Source organism: Petromyzon marinus, chromosome 28 (assembly GCF_048934315.1).
Source record: "Petromyzon marinus isolate PM22_M1 ecotype Great Lakes invasive population chromosome 28, UKy_Petmar_22M1.pri1.0, whole genome shotgun sequence".
In the NCBI taxonomy this organism is placed as follows: domain Eukaryota; kingdom Metazoa; phylum Chordata; class Hyperoartia; order Petromyzontiformes; family Petromyzontidae; genus Petromyzon; species Petromyzon marinus.
Window position 1 is genome coordinate 11,501,416 of NC_133694.1, and position 18,662 is coordinate 11,520,077.

Genomic DNA, 18,662 nt, shown 5'->3' on the forward strand with positions numbered 1-18,662 from the left:
ATAAATATATTGAATGTAGTGAAATGCAACTCGCCAATTACTCTGAGTTTTAGATAAGGCATTTACGAATGTATTAAAGTAAAAAAAAATATTATTGCGTGTGATTTAGCAGGTGCCCATCTCTGATTTCACACCCGTGCGAGAGACGAGTTGTTTTACCGTGATTTTATTTGGGTGATATTTAATTTTCGGTGTTTTCGTTGTTTCTATGCAGCGAGACGTGAAAGGGAAGTTTGGGTGTAAGTACAGACTGGGTGGATGGATGGCCTGGATGTGGGTTCAATCGGAATCTTTATTGAGACTGCAGGTGGGAATCCGATGAGCTATGAAGCTCTTTCCCACCAGATGTCCAGTTAGGGGCACCGGGTCAGCAAGTTACAACAGCACAAAATAAAAAAAAAATATATATAAACTATAAAAGTGTAAAATAGAGGAAATGATAGGCAAGCCACTCAATATAAATACGTTAATTATATGTTCGATTTATCAATAAGGAGAGCCGATAGGGAAATTAATGAGAAATTGTTCTTCCCTGCACACTTCCAGTACAAATGTGGATCAGTTTAATCTCAACTGACCTGTACACAATTAATAATGCAACATATTTATCAATGACTCCGTGGCCTTCAACTTAAATAAATATGCAACATTACAGGTGACGTTTTGGGAAATGGACCTTCATAGGACATATACTGTATACACACGTGTATACATATGTATGTTATATACAGTATATGCTATGCCATTTCCTGAATCATCGATTACGTATTTTTTTTTTATTTTAGGGCCAGAGTTAATTATGAATGTTTGTGTAATTGTGCTTGTGCACTGTCAATGCAGCATCATCCGAATAATTTGTACAAAAATGTATTTATTTCACAACCAAGAGTCAAAATGTGTGAAGTAATTCATGCAATGTTCTTGAGTTATTTCGCTACTTTAATTGTAATGTTGATATTCAATTTGACACGTTATTATGCATGTCGTGACATCGTTGCATGTCACTATGTGAAGCCGTCCTGGTAGAGGCACGGCGCGCGATGGATCAACATCCCAGACCCCACCGAAGGTGGATGCATTACCGGCCCGAGCGGGGCTCAGGGGGCACTGACTACTGACAGTCATAGATGGCACCACGTGCTGCGTGCAGTGCCAGCCCCTACAGGATAGGGTGCGAGGGTGCCGGCCTCGGAACGGGGTTTCAAGTGGCCATGGCACTCTGGTTGACCCCGGAGGACACGTGCCCGGAGGTGTCTACCCGGGGACCCCCAAAGGTCGGGCTGGGATGACCACGTATCGAGTTGGAGATCCTCCTCGCGGATTCCAGAAGGGGGGTCGTGGCTAGGGGTGGAGCGAGCCCCGCCACACAGGATATTAGCCGGGCCCCCAGTGGGACCGGCTGCTGTTGTCATCCTGAAGAATCGACGTTCCACGTTCGACGTCGGAGAAGAGTCACCAACACGTGGACCTGGACCCAAGCTGGGGTCCTGTTCATTCGTAGCTACTCCCGAGTGTAATTAGTGTAGTTAGCCTGGGGGTCCACCACCATAGGTTGCTATCTGGTGAAGGGGCAGTTACCCCTTCGTGTTAGTGTGTGTTGGTGTTCATAAATGTCTTGCCTCCGAAGAGAACGTCTGAGTCTCCGTTTGAACCCACTACATATATAATCACGACTTAATGAAAATTTTATCAAGGTGTAATGACGACTTGACAAACTTCTCTTGAGATGGAACTTTATTGAAGACGCGTTGACTTGCCATCAAGCAGACACCCCACCGCAACAGCCCCGAGTCCTACGCGCAACTCTCCCTTAAATACCGACCGAGGCCACGCCCCCCTTCTCGATCATTCTCGCTGACTCTGGACGCTCCCTCTACCGGCAGACTCCACCATCCTCATCCCTCGCCTGACCCCGCTCCCTTCTCGAACATTCCCTGAGCCACTAGTTCCTTCACACTCACAGCTGATTCCCCTGTCATTACCTCCCGTGGCCACTAGTCCCCTCGCACCGCATGCAGCCTCCATTGTCATTACACAAGTAACAAGGTTATTTTCTCTTCAAAATACAACGGCCCAAGAGAGCTGTGAGGAGCAGTTCTGTTTTTTTACGCAGTCCATATTGCACGAACACACACTGACAAATCCTCATTAGCATTAAAACAATCGGCAAACATTTCAGGCATGGAGCCTTCGTCAGAGCAGAACAAAAAGGGAACTTGAACGTGTTAACGACTTGCACTGATTTAATAAGTGAGCGCCAGGTTGGCGAGATGTTAACTACCTCGCCAGGTCTACAGGAGGTTGTGGGCGATCCCGACCCTGACAACGCCTGTACATTTGGGGTTTCCATGTCTCTCTCCCCGTGGTCAGATGGATGTCTCCGGGTCCTCCAGTATTTCCCTCCACATTTAGAATCAACGTGCGTTTAGAGTATTTGGCTGCTTATACATTTCCACGTGATAAACCACTTCGTTGAGCAATCATTTGTGGCCAGGTCCCTTCTGAAAAAGAGTTACATAGCTCAATGGGCCTTACCTGGTCAAATAAAAAAGTGTGTTTTAGTTTATTACGATTACCATATGCTTGTCTCGCCAAGCCACACGACAGTTGCTTCATCGGCAGCGTGGATGGATAGTCCTGAGGCCACCATCGAGTCCGATCAGAGGGCACTCGTTGACCATGTGTGACCATGTGGTCTGTCACTGACCTTATCCACAGAGTGTGTTGTTGTGTTCACTTTGGCGCCGCGTGTGGAGGTCTGTGGTTATCAGGGTGGTCTGGTCAGTGCGTAACTACATTGTCAGCTCAGGGGTGCGGCAATCGGTCAGGCGAGGCCCCAATATTTTATTTGTCTCTCATGGTGGTTGTCAAGCTCGTAGCTCTGGCCACCAGTGAGTGGGAGGTGGGGGGGTAAGGGACCCCCTGCCCCCACGTTCTACTGTGTCAGTGGTATCCAGTTGGACACTTCGGAGGTATTGAGGTCAAGGGTGGCTGCATACGGAGCCTGGTCGGTACGGGACCTGTCGAGCAGCAGGGCCCATGACTTAGCGTGGCAGCTCGAAGCCAGAAAGACGAGCGGCAGGGTGGTTCTCAGCAAACCAACCGGGATTTTAGAGCAGGACTCTACGCGTTCACTTTAAGTAGCTCTGTGTGACCGGCCACGGTAGAGTAATGTGTAGGTCAAGCCAGTTGTGTGGGGAATTTATCTCTCACCATACCATACCATGTTAAATTAGGTATAACGATAATTTATAAGGGCGTATGTATGAAGGTGTATTGATATGCATATGGTTGAGTTGAATTGGCTTGTGCATAATGATGGACTGCACGTGCATTGTACTGTCTATATTAACACGTGGCTTCTTACTAGCAAAGTATTACATTTTACATCGCTTCTGAGCACACGTAAAAACAACTCAACACATCGTCAAAGGAAATATATAATAGAAGACGTTTCGGGCAATGGCCCTTCTTCATGGCACACAGAGACGCTACGGAGGTGTTTCTATAAGCATGCTCATTTTGAAACGAAATCTGAACTTTCAACCCACCTCCAAAGCGGATTCAAATTAAACTTTGCTCGTCATTTCTAGATTTGAAGCTTTCGTGACTGCAAGGATTCATACTTTGTTTTTTTTTCGGTAAAGTCACGTAGGTAAAAAAATCAATAAAATAATTTAGTTGTTTTCATTTATTTTTATTGTATTGATTTTTTTTACCTACGTGACTTTACCGAAAAAAAACAAAGAGTTTGCTCATCATCACGAGCCGTTGTCTATCCACTGCTGGATTAAGGTCTCCCAATGCCGTCAACATCTTTCAAGGACTTCTGCTGAAATAAAAATGGACATAGCATTACAAAACTTGAATTGGTGTTCTCATTGCCCAGTGTGAGATGTGAACAATACACCCCAATAATGTCGCTCAGTGCCTGTGAAACTCCATCGGACAGGGTTCCAGACGTGCCATTGCAGTTGGGGGTGCGTCTTATAATCCAGTTGGGGTGTGTGCGAACATATTTGTATAACCTTGCTGACACCGGGCAGCACTTTGGGGTGCATCTTACATTGCAGAGGACAGGACATATTTAATAAAACGGCCATTCACACCCGTGCGAGAGACTACGCATGCGTGTGTGAGTGCATAAGACCAAGTGTGTGTGTGTGATCGCGTTTTATACCGAATATCAAACAGAGCCATGAACAACGGCTACATCCTGGGCGTAGTGTGCACGGCCACCTCCGGTGAGATCAAGGAAGCTTGCTGATCCCATCAAGGAGCATAAACCACCACGCGAGTTCCGATCATCCTCGAAGCGGCTTTTGGCTGGCCATTGAAAAAACAGGGTGGTCACCGCATCGCGCGCTTTCAGATGCGCTTCTGCGGCCGTCTGGAACGCTCTTCCTTCCGATATTAGGAAGCCACTGGAGCTTTGCACTTTTAAATCTAGATTGAAAACTATTTTTTTTTAAACTGCTTTTGGTGTTTAATTTGTTGTCCTTCCCCCCCCCCACACCTCCGATTGGCACGGTCGGCTACGTACGGTGCAAAAGCTCAACATAGATATGAAGCGCTGTCGGGGCGCCTGCCCTCTGCCCGACGATGGCCGCTACTCCCGCAGCCGTCCTCGCCACCACAGCCGTCGTCGTGGCGCTTGTCCCCCAATGCGCTACTTGCGAGCTCTGCCTCCTCCTGTGCTGTCACAAGCTCATCTCCGGCGCCATCGGCACCCAGCCGGCGGGGGTGGCTGCTGCTGGCACGGCCACCGGGGCCCTCTTCTCTCGCCCCGCACCCCGTCACGTGCGAGGGGACAATGTGTGGTCCCCACTGCGTGGGTCTCCGCCGTCCGCGACCCCATATGTTGCTGCCACAGGGCGGACGCTGCCTCTCCACTGCCACCTCTTTCAGCTCAGCTCTCCACATCGTCTGCCTCGCTTTTGTCTCGTTTCTCTTTTCGTCTCTTTCTCGATTCCTCTCCCTCCTCTTCCCTTCAACCCAGCGTGGATTTCTTTTTTCCTCTCCGGTTCCTCCGATGTCGCCCTCCACCTTGAGAAAATGCGTTCAGATTATTTGGCTCCTAAAAAAGTTCCCACGTGGTTAAGCCTGTTCCATCCCTCTCAACCCATACGGTATATCCCGTATTCTTGTGCAGGGAAATTTAGTTTTCAGGTCCATACGGCGTACAGCCGTTTAAAAAAGAAAAATTGTAGATTTTTGTTGTGTTTCTCCGTTGTAATGGGACTTTGTAGGATGAACATTGAAATTTATAAGGGCACGGGGTGACCAATAAGGTCTGAATTGGTCTGTAATTTGGTAGGCACTGATAAGGGGTTGACAGGTATGCAGCTCTGAAGAAGATATAATAAACACTTTATTTTATAGATGTTTGGTTCTTTACGCATTCTTTTTTGCCTGGAACTCCGACGCGTTCTGTTCCCGATGTTACCCTGATCCTCCCTATTACTTCGATGTTGGTGTTTAGGACCGATGCACCACGGATCTCAAACTAGCCGCGAATTTCCGTGGAACAATAAAAAATATAATGGACCGCTGCTGCTGCTCCTGATGCTGGGTCAGGCAGCGTTGCTGTTGATTTGTTGGCGATGCACAAACAACAAAACCCGGAATTCCTTCGCCAATAACATTGTGGCTTTAAAAATATACATTCCTTAATAGGCGACGTTTCGGCCAATGGCCCTTCTTCACGGCACATAGAGGCCAGAGAGCTATGAATGGAGAGTGGCTGGTGTACAAGTGCAGCCACAAAACCATTACCCACTCCCACCTCTCTATGCGATGTGAAGTAAGGCCATTGCCCCGAAACGTCGCCTATAGTCACTTTCAAGCCCACACCACACACACGCGGTGCTATTGTCGAACGTGTTGAGTGTTCCCGAACTACTACGGATGCGTGCCGAGTCTTTTATTTATTTATCGTTGTTGGACGTTAACGTTGGGGGATAGGTGAGAGCGGAGCGGATTTGCCGCGGTCCCCTGGAGCAGGCCAGACGGAACGATCCAATGGGCGCAGAGGGAGCGGTGCCGCGAGGCGCGCGCGGACGTGGCCGGGCGCGCGCGCCCCTTCACAGTAAGAGTCCCCCCCCCCACCTCTAGCCCCCACCCCCTCCAAACTCCACCCCCTCCAAACTCCACCCCCTCTACCCCCACCCCCTCCAAACTCCACCCCCTTCTACCCCCACCCCCTCCAAACTCCACCCCCTCCAGCCCCCTCCTCACATCCCCCTCCTTCGCCAGCCCCCGCCACCCCCCTCTACCCCCAGCCCCCCTCTACCCCCCCCTCCCCCCAAGACAAAGATCCCCCGTGTAGCCTTAAACCTTAGTGTCAAGTGCTGTTAGCGAGCACCTACGAAGGCCGGCACGGCGCGCGACAGGGTTGGGGGTTTGGCCAGAAACGCCACGGCGGGCCGCTTCTTGCAATTCCTCGTGTCCGATGTTTCAGACACGCGCGCGCCAGCTACTCGACCGAGCAGCGGTTCAGATCTTCGTCACTGATGTTGGCCGTGAGCTGGAATCGAACAACTTGTGTGGCCGTGGTTCGTGACCGCTACACTACCGACCTTTAACCTCCACCCTGGCCGGGACAACACGTGGGCTGTCCCGGCCAGACAGTCTCTATCTGCCTTATCAGTGCATCATGGACTTGTAACATCTGTTATAATAATTAAACTTTTAATTTAAACGTAGTTTATTTAAGAGTAATACTCCTTAATCGTTTTAAGGGTGTGTCTGTTACTCAATAGCCGCTATTAGTGTAACTATTCATATGGCTATTAAAATAACTGGTTTTTCAGCAAACATATTTACATTTTATCTTTAGACTCCATGGTGGAACGTGTTGTCTCCTCCGACTTATTATTTTCCACTATCTCTCTGGCCTCTCTATGTGCTATACAGAAGGGTCATTGCCCGAAACGTCGTATATGTTTTATTGTAAGACTACATTGTTATAGGCGAATGATATATATTTTTTTAATGTATATCTGCTCTTCCAAAAAACACTTCAGTCCATAACGCTGACCTTAAAATAAATAAATAAAATGCTACTTTTGGGGAAATGGCCCTTCAGAGCACATCAATTACTTGTGCACCACTGCTAATGCAGTATTACTACATAGTTTGTTTAATAACAAATAAATCACTTGCTTATCTGCAACAGGCCACCGATCTACCATACTGACTGGTTCGTCTCATCCATTCTGTGTACTATCTCAACCATGATATCCATACTGCCTGTGTTCAACTACAATGGGGGCCATCCATTTAGTAGGGACGCAAAAATCTGTCAGAACCTGACCCCTCCCCCCCTCCCTGTACGCACGTGGACTTTTTACACCCACCCCCCCCAACCTGCGTACGTACACCTGACGCACCCCCCCCCCCCCGAATCCTATAGCACGGCCGATGTTTAATCCACGCAGAAACGATCAAGGATTAATAATATTGACGTGTTTAAGCAAACAGATAGTCCACCGCCGGACTAACTTATTTGAAGGCCAATGTAGATAAATTATTATCGAGGCTTCACCCCCCCCCCCCGTTTCCTATGCGTACATTGTCAGTAGACTCCCCCATACGCAAGCGAACACATTTGGGTTAACCCCCCTTCCTCTCTCCATGCGTACGTACTAAATGGATGGCCCCATACCGCACATTTCTTGTTCTGCTTCGTTCCTAGCATTATTCGACTTCGGAATTCCTGCTCAAGGTCTCTATTCCCAAGTTATTGTAACAATACTCAATTCAAGAAGCGTATGAATTACTCTTTATTTGCATTAATAGTTGATATTTTTTGCAGACCGCTTGGCGTCTTGGGTGTGAAAAAATACGAAACAATACAATAGGTGGATATCAGATTCTAGAAACAATTCACCATCACCTGACATGATAAATCCACTGCTGGTGTAGCAGGCCCGTCCTGCCTTGTCTGCCGCTGTAATCGTAACAAGAAGACCGGCTAGCATTACAAAAACAATCGGGGACGATTGTGTTACGCTGTTTCCTTGTCCCCTACCATATCACGCGGCTGGCTGAGATGGCTGGGACACCGTCACAAAGAGGGACCACGAGTGGCTCTTGTAATGGGAACACTTTATTCAAAAGTGCTCTTCTGGGTTGCTTTCGTATCTCTGCAAGGAACCAAGAGACACCACACCAGCCCACACGCCGCAAAACACTGCTTGCTCAATCCCCTCCGTCTTTAGTTTTGCCAGCTCTTAAGAAAGCTCCAAAGCACGAACCTTTTTACAGCTGCCCTAATGTGCGCGTGTGGCTTTGGGGTCCAAATCCCCGAGTCGCTATTGCGTTACTCTGGCTGCAAAATGCTGGTTCGTACACAATTCTAAGGATCTCTGAAGTCCCCTTAATAAAAAAATAATCGGCGCGAAGCCGTGATAGCTCAGAGTGGGGACGCAGAGGATTTGTTGAGGGATTCAGGAAAGGTAAAGAGCTGGAAAATGGGCAAGGAGGTTGGTTCGGAGGAGCGGAGATGGAGCGTGCGACGCGATTGGTGAGAGGGAGGGGACCTTGGAAAACCTGGAAGGTTTTATAGCCCCCTATCCAGTATAGGGGGCTATAAAAAGGGAGTGTGGGTGGGTGTGAACACGAAGTTTTTCGGTGGAGAATCTTCCTCCGAGTTTGTGTTTTGTGGCTTAAACAATAAAGCTCCCTTACCAGGAATAGTCTTGTTGACTCCGTTTCATAATTAAACGTGAGATTCATCACATAATTTATTCATGATTATGGGGCAGTTCACTGAATATACCCTTAACACGTTCACTCTTGTAACACTAGGGTTGTAATTTACAGAACACATAGTAGTCAATTGATTCGCCGTGTGCTTAACATATATGAAAGACTGAAATTCTATAGGCCCGACTTTTTTTTTAATTTGATTGTTGGAAAAAAGTGTAATGTCTCCATTACTAAACATGGGGCAAGTTGCCAAAGGCCATGTTTTGATGTAAAGCTGGCCCAGCATTAACTTAAACGCAGTCTATAACCACACTGCTAAAGTCTAAATAACATGCGCAATAATAATAATACCTTTGCACTGAAAATAAATCAAGGTGAGCTGTGTACATAATTAGCCATTCATTAAGTCTATCCATTATTCAGATCAGTGGTTACCAACGTGCAAACATTCCCACGGGTAACAATGCACGATAGAATATGGCGTTTTGTGGAAACGAAAAATGTCGTTATCTATAACAGTTCCATTGACCACTTCCCACGGCCTTGTGGACCATCAGTGATCCGCGGACCACTGGTTGGGAGCCCCACGCTATTTTATTCGTTACCCTATGACTTTTATTTCTGTGGTCAAAATGCTTCATTGAATACCACTCCAGAATGCCTCAAGGTGTTGAGTTGTCTCTTTCTGACCCTTTCAAAATAGGCATTCATTTTATGTTTCTTAGTGGAGAGACGGATATATGGAGATGTTGCAACAGCAGTTGACTGATTCACCGTGAAAAAAAATCCGCGCCTCTGATTAGCACATTGATGCGAATGATTGTTTTGAGTTAAGTATTAGGATATAAATTTGTGTCGTACTTGGACCCGTTTAAAGACCGGGTCCTTGCCTCTAAGATAGGCAGTTAATCGGCATTTATTCATGAAAACCTGGCTCTGATGATTTCTTTATTTCACCTTTATTTAACCAAGTTAAAAAAACCCCTTGAGGTTAAAAACCTCTTTTGCGATGGGACACTGTATGTCAAAATCGGTCCGCAGTACTTGAATAATTGCTGCTAAAATTATGCACAACCTGAAGGTCATGAGACTGACTGTGTTAAAATACGCGAATTATTTGTTTGCATCAAGAGACGGATGTACGAAGGAGATATTGTTCCCCTAGCAAGGGGAAAGGATGGGAGATACATATACTGTACGAGCTGTACGACCGGGCTTCGCCTGGGACTTGGATCCACCACGCCCGGCCGCCTTTGTCTCCCCAGTGGCGATGTTCACACACACCAGTTACTCGTTTGAGGCTGAATCGACCTAGGGGAGACCCAGGAGCGGTTAAAATAATCGTCACCGTTGGTGGCCGTGAGCGGGAATCGAACTCGGATCGCCGGGTTCGTAGCGCGGCGTAGCGCTAACCGCTACACTACAATGCGTTACGCTTCCACGTGCGAGGGTCACGTGACAGATTTGACGTCACAGCTCACTTGCCGTGCAAAAAATAAATGCATTATTGAGCTCCCCCCCCACCTTAAAAAAACCCAAAAGTGTATTTTTATAATTTTTGCATGGTGTACAGTCTGGAAAGTACCCACGTGGCAAATTTCCAGTTTGTTGCATGTCGGGAAGTACGCTAAACATTTTGAACAGACACACATATTCACAACTTTGCCTTTTATATATATGGAGATTAATACGGTACATCACTGTCGGTGGTTTATGCGCATGTATCGAGGCTGGTTGGACGTTAAGCGCGTGCCGGGCCATCAAGACAAGTTAACAATGATAACAATCTTCAATGTTTAAAGCGCCTTTGATGCCTCAAGGTCGGGAGGCCACTTCGCACAAGTTGAGATAAGACAAAGTAGTGATACGTTCATGATGTCAGGAGTGCACGCGTGCCTCTCGGGAAGCGACCAAAAGGAATTGTGTGTTTAAAAGGACACAGAGGTAGATACGGACGCTGTGAATTATAGGGAGGTTAAGAGCTACAGACAGTATTTGAATAAAATCTTTTTTAATAAAATGTATACACTGAATACAAGATTGTTTCAATTACGCTTCACACGTTTGTTTGTAGTTGTCATTTTTTTGGACAGACTACAGTTTGAAGTTATAGTAAGTAGATCATTACATAAAATGAATTACACGTTGCTCGATCTCTTTATTAGATACATTTTTATTGAACAGTTTGTATCACACGTAACATTTTAACGAGATCAGAACGCAACAGACCAAGTGAGTCTCATTTGCAAGAGTGACCGGGGGCATTATTCTGCCGATGCATAATCCTGTGTATAATCCCAACTGAGTAATGTGTGGTGTCATTTAATTTGGCATGTTTAGACCCTGGCGCTGGGACACTACGTGGCCTACTCTTGCCAATAACGTCAGGGGATCCTTAAAATTCACTCTGAGTGATGCAGACGACGCGTGGGTAGTTGTAAGCAGATGCGCGCGGCGGTAGCGAGATGTTAACTACCTCGCCGGGTATACAGGTGGTAGTGGGTTCGATCCTGACCCCGACGCCTGTTTTATATTTGGAGTTTGCGGTGTCTCTCTCTCTCCGTGGTCGCGTGGACTTTTCTCTGGGCCCTCCAGACTTTCTCTCCGCATTTAGAAACACGCATTTAGGAGTATTTAGCTGCTATAAATTTCCACAAAAGCCACTTTGTTGAGCTATAATTTGTGATAGCCAGGTCGCTTCTGAAAATGTGCTATTTAGCTCAGTGGGCCTTACCTAGTAAAATAAAATAATTAAGTAGAAAAAAATGGTTATTAAACCCGCACAAATAATCAGACCCGTCGCTGGATTCGTACCGCCTCTACAGCAAGCGGAGAACGCGCTGCCGTACTGCTGTGATTTTACACGCAATGTCGTTCATTTCTATTTCTTGCAAAGGGATCAATTGACATTGTCTTCTAAAATTGGGTGACCCCACGTTGTCACCACTCCCCATCCATCGTCCGCCAATGGGACAATCCAACTCGCGTCTGCACATATGCCAATCTCATCAGTCCACGCTGGTCGCCCTCTCGGGGGATGATCCTTATGTAACATTGCTGCCCATTCTGTTACCAGTCTCGTCCAATAACCAACACCATTCGGAAGTATACAAATGGTGATGCTGCTGGTTGCGTTGGCAGTGGGGCATAAACACAGTACAAAAAGTTAATACATTAATCAATAACACTGTCCTAAAATAAAATTATATACGAGGCGACGTTTATGGCAATGGACCTTCTTCATAGGACACTACGTACTCTGACGCGTGTGCTATGAAGGACCATTGCCTGAAACGTCGCCTAGCTTTTTATTTTTTAAGGCAGTGTTATATTTTGCTGAGTCGTGCAGAAGTGTGTCCTACGCAAGTAAATTTTTCTGAACAGTCAACTGCCATGTGTCCGATTTGCACATGTTCTCCGGTTCATGTATGCTTTCCAAAAAAACACTGGATTGTAAAAATAAAGGCATTCCTAGTATTAACTCCACATATAAACGTTGCATTACAATAGCTCTTCTCAATCAAAGACAGCACGATAACCGTTTTGTCCTCAAATTAACCCCATATACTTTACCGTATAACCCTTATCAAAGAACACGTGTACATTTACTGTACGGTATCTCAATACACCCATCATATACAACCAATAATGTGGTGTAATCCAGCAGAATTTGTTTACACAAGTCTGACCTTGCCAATAGGCTGAATCATATATATACTTAAATGTTAAGAGACATCACAGAGTTCTGCTCGTAACAATTCACCCATCATAATAAGTTACCTCGATCAAGTCCACGTGCTGTGTAGAACCCTAAGAACCCCTAGCCGAGGGAGAGGGGGATCCCGGTCCCCCCCCGCGCTTGTCTCCGACGTCACATCCGCCCGGCGGACCACCACTTCCGGTTGCCCGTGCCCCCCCCCACCTCCGCGTTTGGACTTTGGGCGCCAAAGCGAAGGCGCCCTGCTGAGGCGCGAGCGGCCGAGTCGGTGAGCGCGGCGGTAAGCGGCGGCGGAGGCGGCGGCGGCGGCGGAGACGGCGGCGGAGGCGAGGCGACGACCTCCATGGCGCTCTGCAATGGCGAGACGAAGGTGCTGAAGCGAGCGGGCGCTAGCCGCGGCCTGCTGGCGGAGGCTCGCGGCGGTGCGTCGATTCCACGTGTGTGTGCATGGTGCGGAATCGATTCTTGATGTCTACGGTGGTGGTGGGGGGGGCGGAGAGGAATCGCGTTTGTGTCGAACAGCGCGAGGCCGATTCCTAGCGTGCGCGCGCGTGTGTGTGTGTGTTCGTCTCGTTGAGTTGACGCGTGCTGCTGCTCTGCGTTGAGAACGCCCGGCGAAGGGACCCTCGTTCGCAACACGACGGCCCAATTATCTATACGTCGATTCGAGAATCTTAAGGTGCGAGAGTTTGCATCTTTTTTTTTCTCTAAGGAATCGGATCGACGACGGGGTTATTCGCCTGTGCGAGAGGTACATGTGAAAAGATCTCCACTTCAACCGGCAATGACCCGCTTGGTGAAGTATGGTCAAACCTCCAGCACCCCTACCCCCACGACCGACACGGCGTGGGGAGGAGAAGGGGCCTTCGTCCTGCAGTGGACTGCCTATGCACGCGGTGCAAGTTTTAAAGCTCTTGCACGAGATATCGGGAGGGATCTCTTGAGCCTGTGGACAATTTTTTAAAAAAAAATGCGCCTTAAATCTTACTTATACGCTTCCGCTTATTAAAGTTTTTTTTTAGTAAATGCATTTTTCAATGTATTTATACTATCATTTTTATGCCGAGTGTCTGCTGCTGCTGCTATCCGGCAAAGCGCTTTGAGATCCTTGATGAAAATCCGCTATGTAAATGTAATTATTATTATTGTGTACACGCGATAACCATTAGAACATTCGCGTCGTGTTTTTCTTGGGGGTTCTCACGAAGCCAAGGTGCGTCGGCGGCCTCTGACCACTCGAACCTGGCGAGAGGTGCCCCTTCCGCCTTCAGTGCAGAGCCAGGAGTGGGAAATTACACATTACTAGGGCGGGATTGGAGGTGGTGGGATCCGTGGCGATATGGTTACTTCGCTGCGCTGCGACCTCAGCCCAACCATCGGTTCGATTCCCGATATCTTGAACTGATGGTTGAGATCCCCTTCCACCAAGACGCACTGACAATGTTGGTGGCGTTTGGTAAAAAAAAAACACCAATGTACGACACGGGATGGTGTCAAAGCCTTCGATCCAGCGGTGGACTGACAACAATTGTGGAGATATTCTTAACCACTGACTGATGTTGAATTCCTGCCGTAGTGCGACTGATCAAACATTATTGACCACAGTATTGGACTTAACTACAGCCTAGTACAGTGTAGTATCTTGGTTTTAAAGTTAGATTTTACATGCAGTTGCATTGTTGACAATGATGCCGAAAACGTCCCGATTTATATGGGTGAGCCGAACCTTTCTGCTGGATAAGTTTGCCTGCAGAGCAATACTTAGCATATGGATAGTTACTCGTTACGATAATGACGTACGTTGTGAAGCCTTCAAATCTTAACGAGGATAACACCGATATCTTTCGCTCTCCTGATATATTTCACAACAAAATAAAATAAACATCCGCTGAAGCCGTTTTGTTTTGGTGACAGCGGCCTAATCACTCTCAAATGGTCCAGAATTTTTACTTAAATAACAAAGAAAATGTACAAACATTTTTTTACCAGGTAAGGCCCCACTGAGCCATATAGTTCTTCAGAATTAACTTGGTCACAAATAATAGCTCAACGAAGTGGCTTATGTGGAAATGTATAGCAGCCAAATACTCAATATGCATGTTTCTAAATATGGAGGGAAAATCCGGAGGACCCGGAGAAAAATCCACGCGACCACGGGGAGAGAGACATGCAGCGTCGGGATGGAACCCACAACATCCTGTATACCAGGCGAGGTAGTTAACATCTCACCCTAACCTCGCACTTGTGACGAATGCAAACTGTCTGTTTCAGAGTTGAACTTGGGAGCCTGTACATGCGGTCGCAAGAGAGTCAGTCTCGTGTGCTGTTTAAGGGTTGCGGGTGTATGCAGCGCGTGATGGAGCTGCGTGAAATCGTTTTCGCTTCGTGTTTATTTTTAAGCGATCGCTTAAATTACAGCAGCGATTATACGGCTGCCGTCAGCCCTCGAGCAGCAGCCGGGCGCACACGCTCGCAGGATAAATTGTCTTTCTATTGTGAAGGAATGGACGTTTAGTGCTTATCGTGATGGTATCGGGTGACCTGTGTTAAGTGCTTTGTATCTCAAATGATTTACTATTTGTCTGAACTCGGCAGTGTGTGTCTGTTGTGTGTGCCTATCTCCGACTTTTGGATGTGGTCTGTGTCTGTCTCAGATTACTTATGGTTTGCTCTGAGCCCATCTCAGACGATTTTGTGTGCATGCCGCGTGTATATATGAGACACATTGGTGTGCTGTGTACTCCTTGCCTGTCTCAAACGATGTGTGTGCTGTGTAACCGTCTCAGATGGTTTGGTGTGTGTGCTTTTGCGTAAGGATTAAAGGTCACCCATGTGCTAAATCAAGAGGGCATGTTTTGAGTACAGTATGTTCTGTAACACCACGTGTTTTCATAACGCGAATGGATATAGCACGATTAATATATGAGAGAACATTTTTTAATGACGCGGATTCGAATTTCGATATAACGCGATCGAGTAAACGGAACTACATGGCAGCGCGAGTAGGAATAAGCGGCTGTACGGCTGTCTCGGAGTAGCATTGCACGAGTCATTGGGATGCTGCTGGATGCTTCTAGATGCTACCCACGCGCCTCAGTCTTTGTTTAGCCTGCGTTACGCACCTCACGTGTTATCGCGGACTGTGCTTTACCTATATTATTTATTATAACGTGATTTTTTCCATAACGCGGAGTTCTTCAGGAACGCAACAACTCCCGCCATGTTACAGAAGACCACAAATGTATTTCTGAAAGTTTTGTGTTGCTGTGTTATCCTTCAAGTAGTAATAAAGTCCAAGCGTCTCAAAGAAGCATTGGGGTGGTGCTCATCTCCATTGAAAGCCCCTGAGCCTGTGGTGCTAACTCCATATTTCCTTGGTGAGGGCAAGTCATACAAAATTTGTGGACTTATGTAAAAGAGTTATAATTGTGGCCTGAGCTGGATTCAAACTGGTAAACCTTCTGATTGCAAATCAAATGCCTAACCGTCGTGTGCGAAGTCAGTTATGGTTCTTGTATGGAGAGACTGGTTCATCCAGTGAAAATGTTGAATTTCCACCACCAATGCGGGCGAGCGCTATCCATCATCACTTGTTTTAGCGGGGAATTAATTAATAATAAATACGTGACATGAAAATTACTCGGTTGGGAGTTCCATTGTCCTACACCCAGTATGATACGCACATTAGGGTAGTTGTGGTAACACTGGCAGAGCCATTGGGGGGTGGGGTGGCACGTACCCCCCCCCCCAAATGATCCGATCGAAATCCCTAATTTCGATCGGATCATTGGGGTTTATTCGTAATAAATCGGCATTTTGCGACCCCCACTGCCACTGTGTAGCATATTATTATGTGTGAGGGACTCTATGAGATGATAGGACAATAGCGAGCCCATAATTGGCAATAAGTAACGGCAAAGCAGTGACTCACAGAATTGTGCGAGTTGCGTATACAGTACACGACTTCTCTGAAGGCAAACACCTTCAGCGAGCGCGATGCCGATCACACACTGTTCGAATTCGACCCTCGATCGATGGCTGCGCCATCGCTGCACACGCGTCGAATAAAAAGCAAGGGACAAGTCCTTACTAACAACTCCTATCATTTTTCATTGCTGGAGGGGTTGCTGGAGGGGTTGCCCCCACGACCTGAAAATTCTGGCTCCGCCATTGGGTGGTAAGTGTTATTCATTTTGTCATTTGTTTTTCAAAATACGGATTTTGAAGAAAAAAAAGCCAGATATATTTTTTTATTCTGAGTTCGCAGCGCTTGTTTAAATTACTGCTCATTTTTTTGGACCGAACAACTAATTCCATTTAAACAAAATAAACACATTCAAGCTTAAATATTTTTATACTTGAAAAACTATTACTTCTAGCCCCTCTTAGACAACTCCCTTCCTTCTCCCCTAATTTTATGTTTTATGATGCTAATTATATTTTAGTTCGAGGATTTTCTCTGGCCCCCTAAGGGGTTATGACCTGCATCTGAGAAAATGCCTTTATTGTGAAGGGGACACAGCAAGTAGGTGTACGTCACCTCCAGTACAAAAGCCGAAGGATGGTGATCTATTGTAATGCTAATCTTGCTGCTCAACTCACAATCACAAGGTCACGAGTTGAAATACCAGGCACAGGTCATCGTCATTCTCATGCGGGACCGAAGTGGAGCCTGGTTGTGATGGCGTGTTGATGCCTTCCAATGCTTTGGAGGCAGCAGTTGGTGGGTCACGCAGAAATGTAAAACGCTCGAGGCTGTTGGTTATCTATGAGATTATAGTGTGTTATTTAACCTGTCAGTGGACCTTTTGAAAGGCGATCCCCTCATATGCGATTGCTTTTCTATGGTATTCTGGATTCCTTCCCCATGCAAAATAATTATTTAAAAGATATTGACCAAACTTTCAAATGCAGGTTCCTCCTGAAAATTAGTCTTGACACCCAATGTCGCTTTCATGAATACATAAATTATATTACAATTCTTATAAGTACCACTTTGTAAGAAGTCTGTGTTTATTTGGTTTAACTGGCTCCTGTCATAGAAATGTGGAATTTCCATCGCTATCTGAACAATGCAGATGAACTCCGCCCAACATTATTTTCAGAGTCTTTGGCTTGTAATAATAATCCAGCAAAATAGCACGTTTTTATATTGCACTTCCATTTTACTTCAGACCCATACATAGTTGCTCATTATGGCATTGCTTTTGCACAGTAAATATATCTTGCATAAGTAATGTCTGGCTTGTGGTTGAACAGAGTTTAGCTCCCTGCAATCGGCCACAGTTCTATTAATGTGGATTGCCTTTAAATGTCAGTTCAATTTCTGCCACACATTGTAAAACGCTTTTGATCCCTGGCTTAAATTGTTGCTGGTTGTTTAATAGGTAAGTGCTGCAAAATGTAGTATGTGCCGTCGATAGGAATAATAATAATGCCATTTGTAACAAGCACATCATTTCACGGTGATAAATGAACTTAACCCTGAGGTGCAGAGCCTAATTCCGTGTCACTCGAAAGACCGGCGAAGGAAGTGTGCCTTTAAGTGTCTCTTAAGAGTAGATATAGATTTAATGCTGCAAATGTGAAGTTGGATGAGGTTACAAATGGCAGAGCTACCCTGGAGAAACGACGCCTTGGTATAGAGAGGAGGTTGTGAGTGTCTGCGGAGAGTTCTTCCATTAGCTGTAATAGGGTGAAGGGAGCGAAGACCCATACGGTGGACGACTGAAAAGTAGAGGCATGGTGGCACAAGCAGCATATCTTGTAACTGACCCTGCCGGCGATGGGAAACCAGTGGAAGGAGTGAAGGGAAAGTGACGCAATCTAGCCGAGATTGAGAGGTGCTGTGCATGACGCAGGCGAGCATGGTTTTACAACCATTGGAGTTTATTGAGGTTACTTGATGAAGATTCAATAAGGATGGAGTTGAAAGGTGAGACCTGACTGCTGCAAGAAATGGTATTGCGAATTCAGTGGTGATGAGTGGATATCAATGACGAAGGGCCCTCAGGTGATGGATCCAACATCTGATGATGTGGTTGGTATAGCTGTCAAAATTATAATTCTGATTTGAGAGTGATGCCAAGGAACTTTGGATGCAGTTGGAGAAATGGATAGCGGAGCCGGCGATCAACATACTAGAAGGGAGTGTGGACATGGTGAGACTGCCTGGGGTTGACGAGGATGGCTTTGGATTTGGAAGCATTCAAGGTTTGATAGTGGGCCAATA

General features: G+C 46.4%; 1 protein-coding gene and 1 long non-coding RNA gene across 5 annotated transcripts in view; one reads left to right on the forward strand and one right to left on the reverse strand.

The window, feature by feature from the left end:
* Positions 1-10,869: 10,869 nt before the first annotated feature.
* Positions 10,870-12,554, reverse strand: LOC142929303 (uncharacterized). Its single transcript, XR_012945545.1, has 2 exons — positions 12,493-12,554; positions 10,870-11,834 (listed from the first exon to the last, which is right to left on the reverse strand). It is a non-coding gene; the product is annotated as an uncharacterized LOC142929303 (long non-coding RNA).
* Positions 12,555-12,585: 31 nt separating this feature from the next.
* The window catches only part of GMPS (guanine monophosphate synthase), a 39,170-nt gene continuing 33,093 nt past the window's right edge, over positions 12,586-18,662 (forward strand). Inside the window, exon 1 of one of the 4 annotated variants that reach the window (XM_032962389.2) lies at positions 12,586-12,800. In XM_032962389.2, the coding sequence (XP_032818280.1) occupies positions 12,774-12,800 (27 nt within the window). In that variant the 5' untranslated portion in view covers positions 12,586-12,773. Of the gene's footprint in view, positions 12,801-12,985; positions 13,110-13,199; positions 13,227-18,662 lie in introns of those variants that run through there. The other 3 variants (XM_076070330.1, XM_032962391.2, XM_076070329.1) reach the window with 3 other exon arrangements.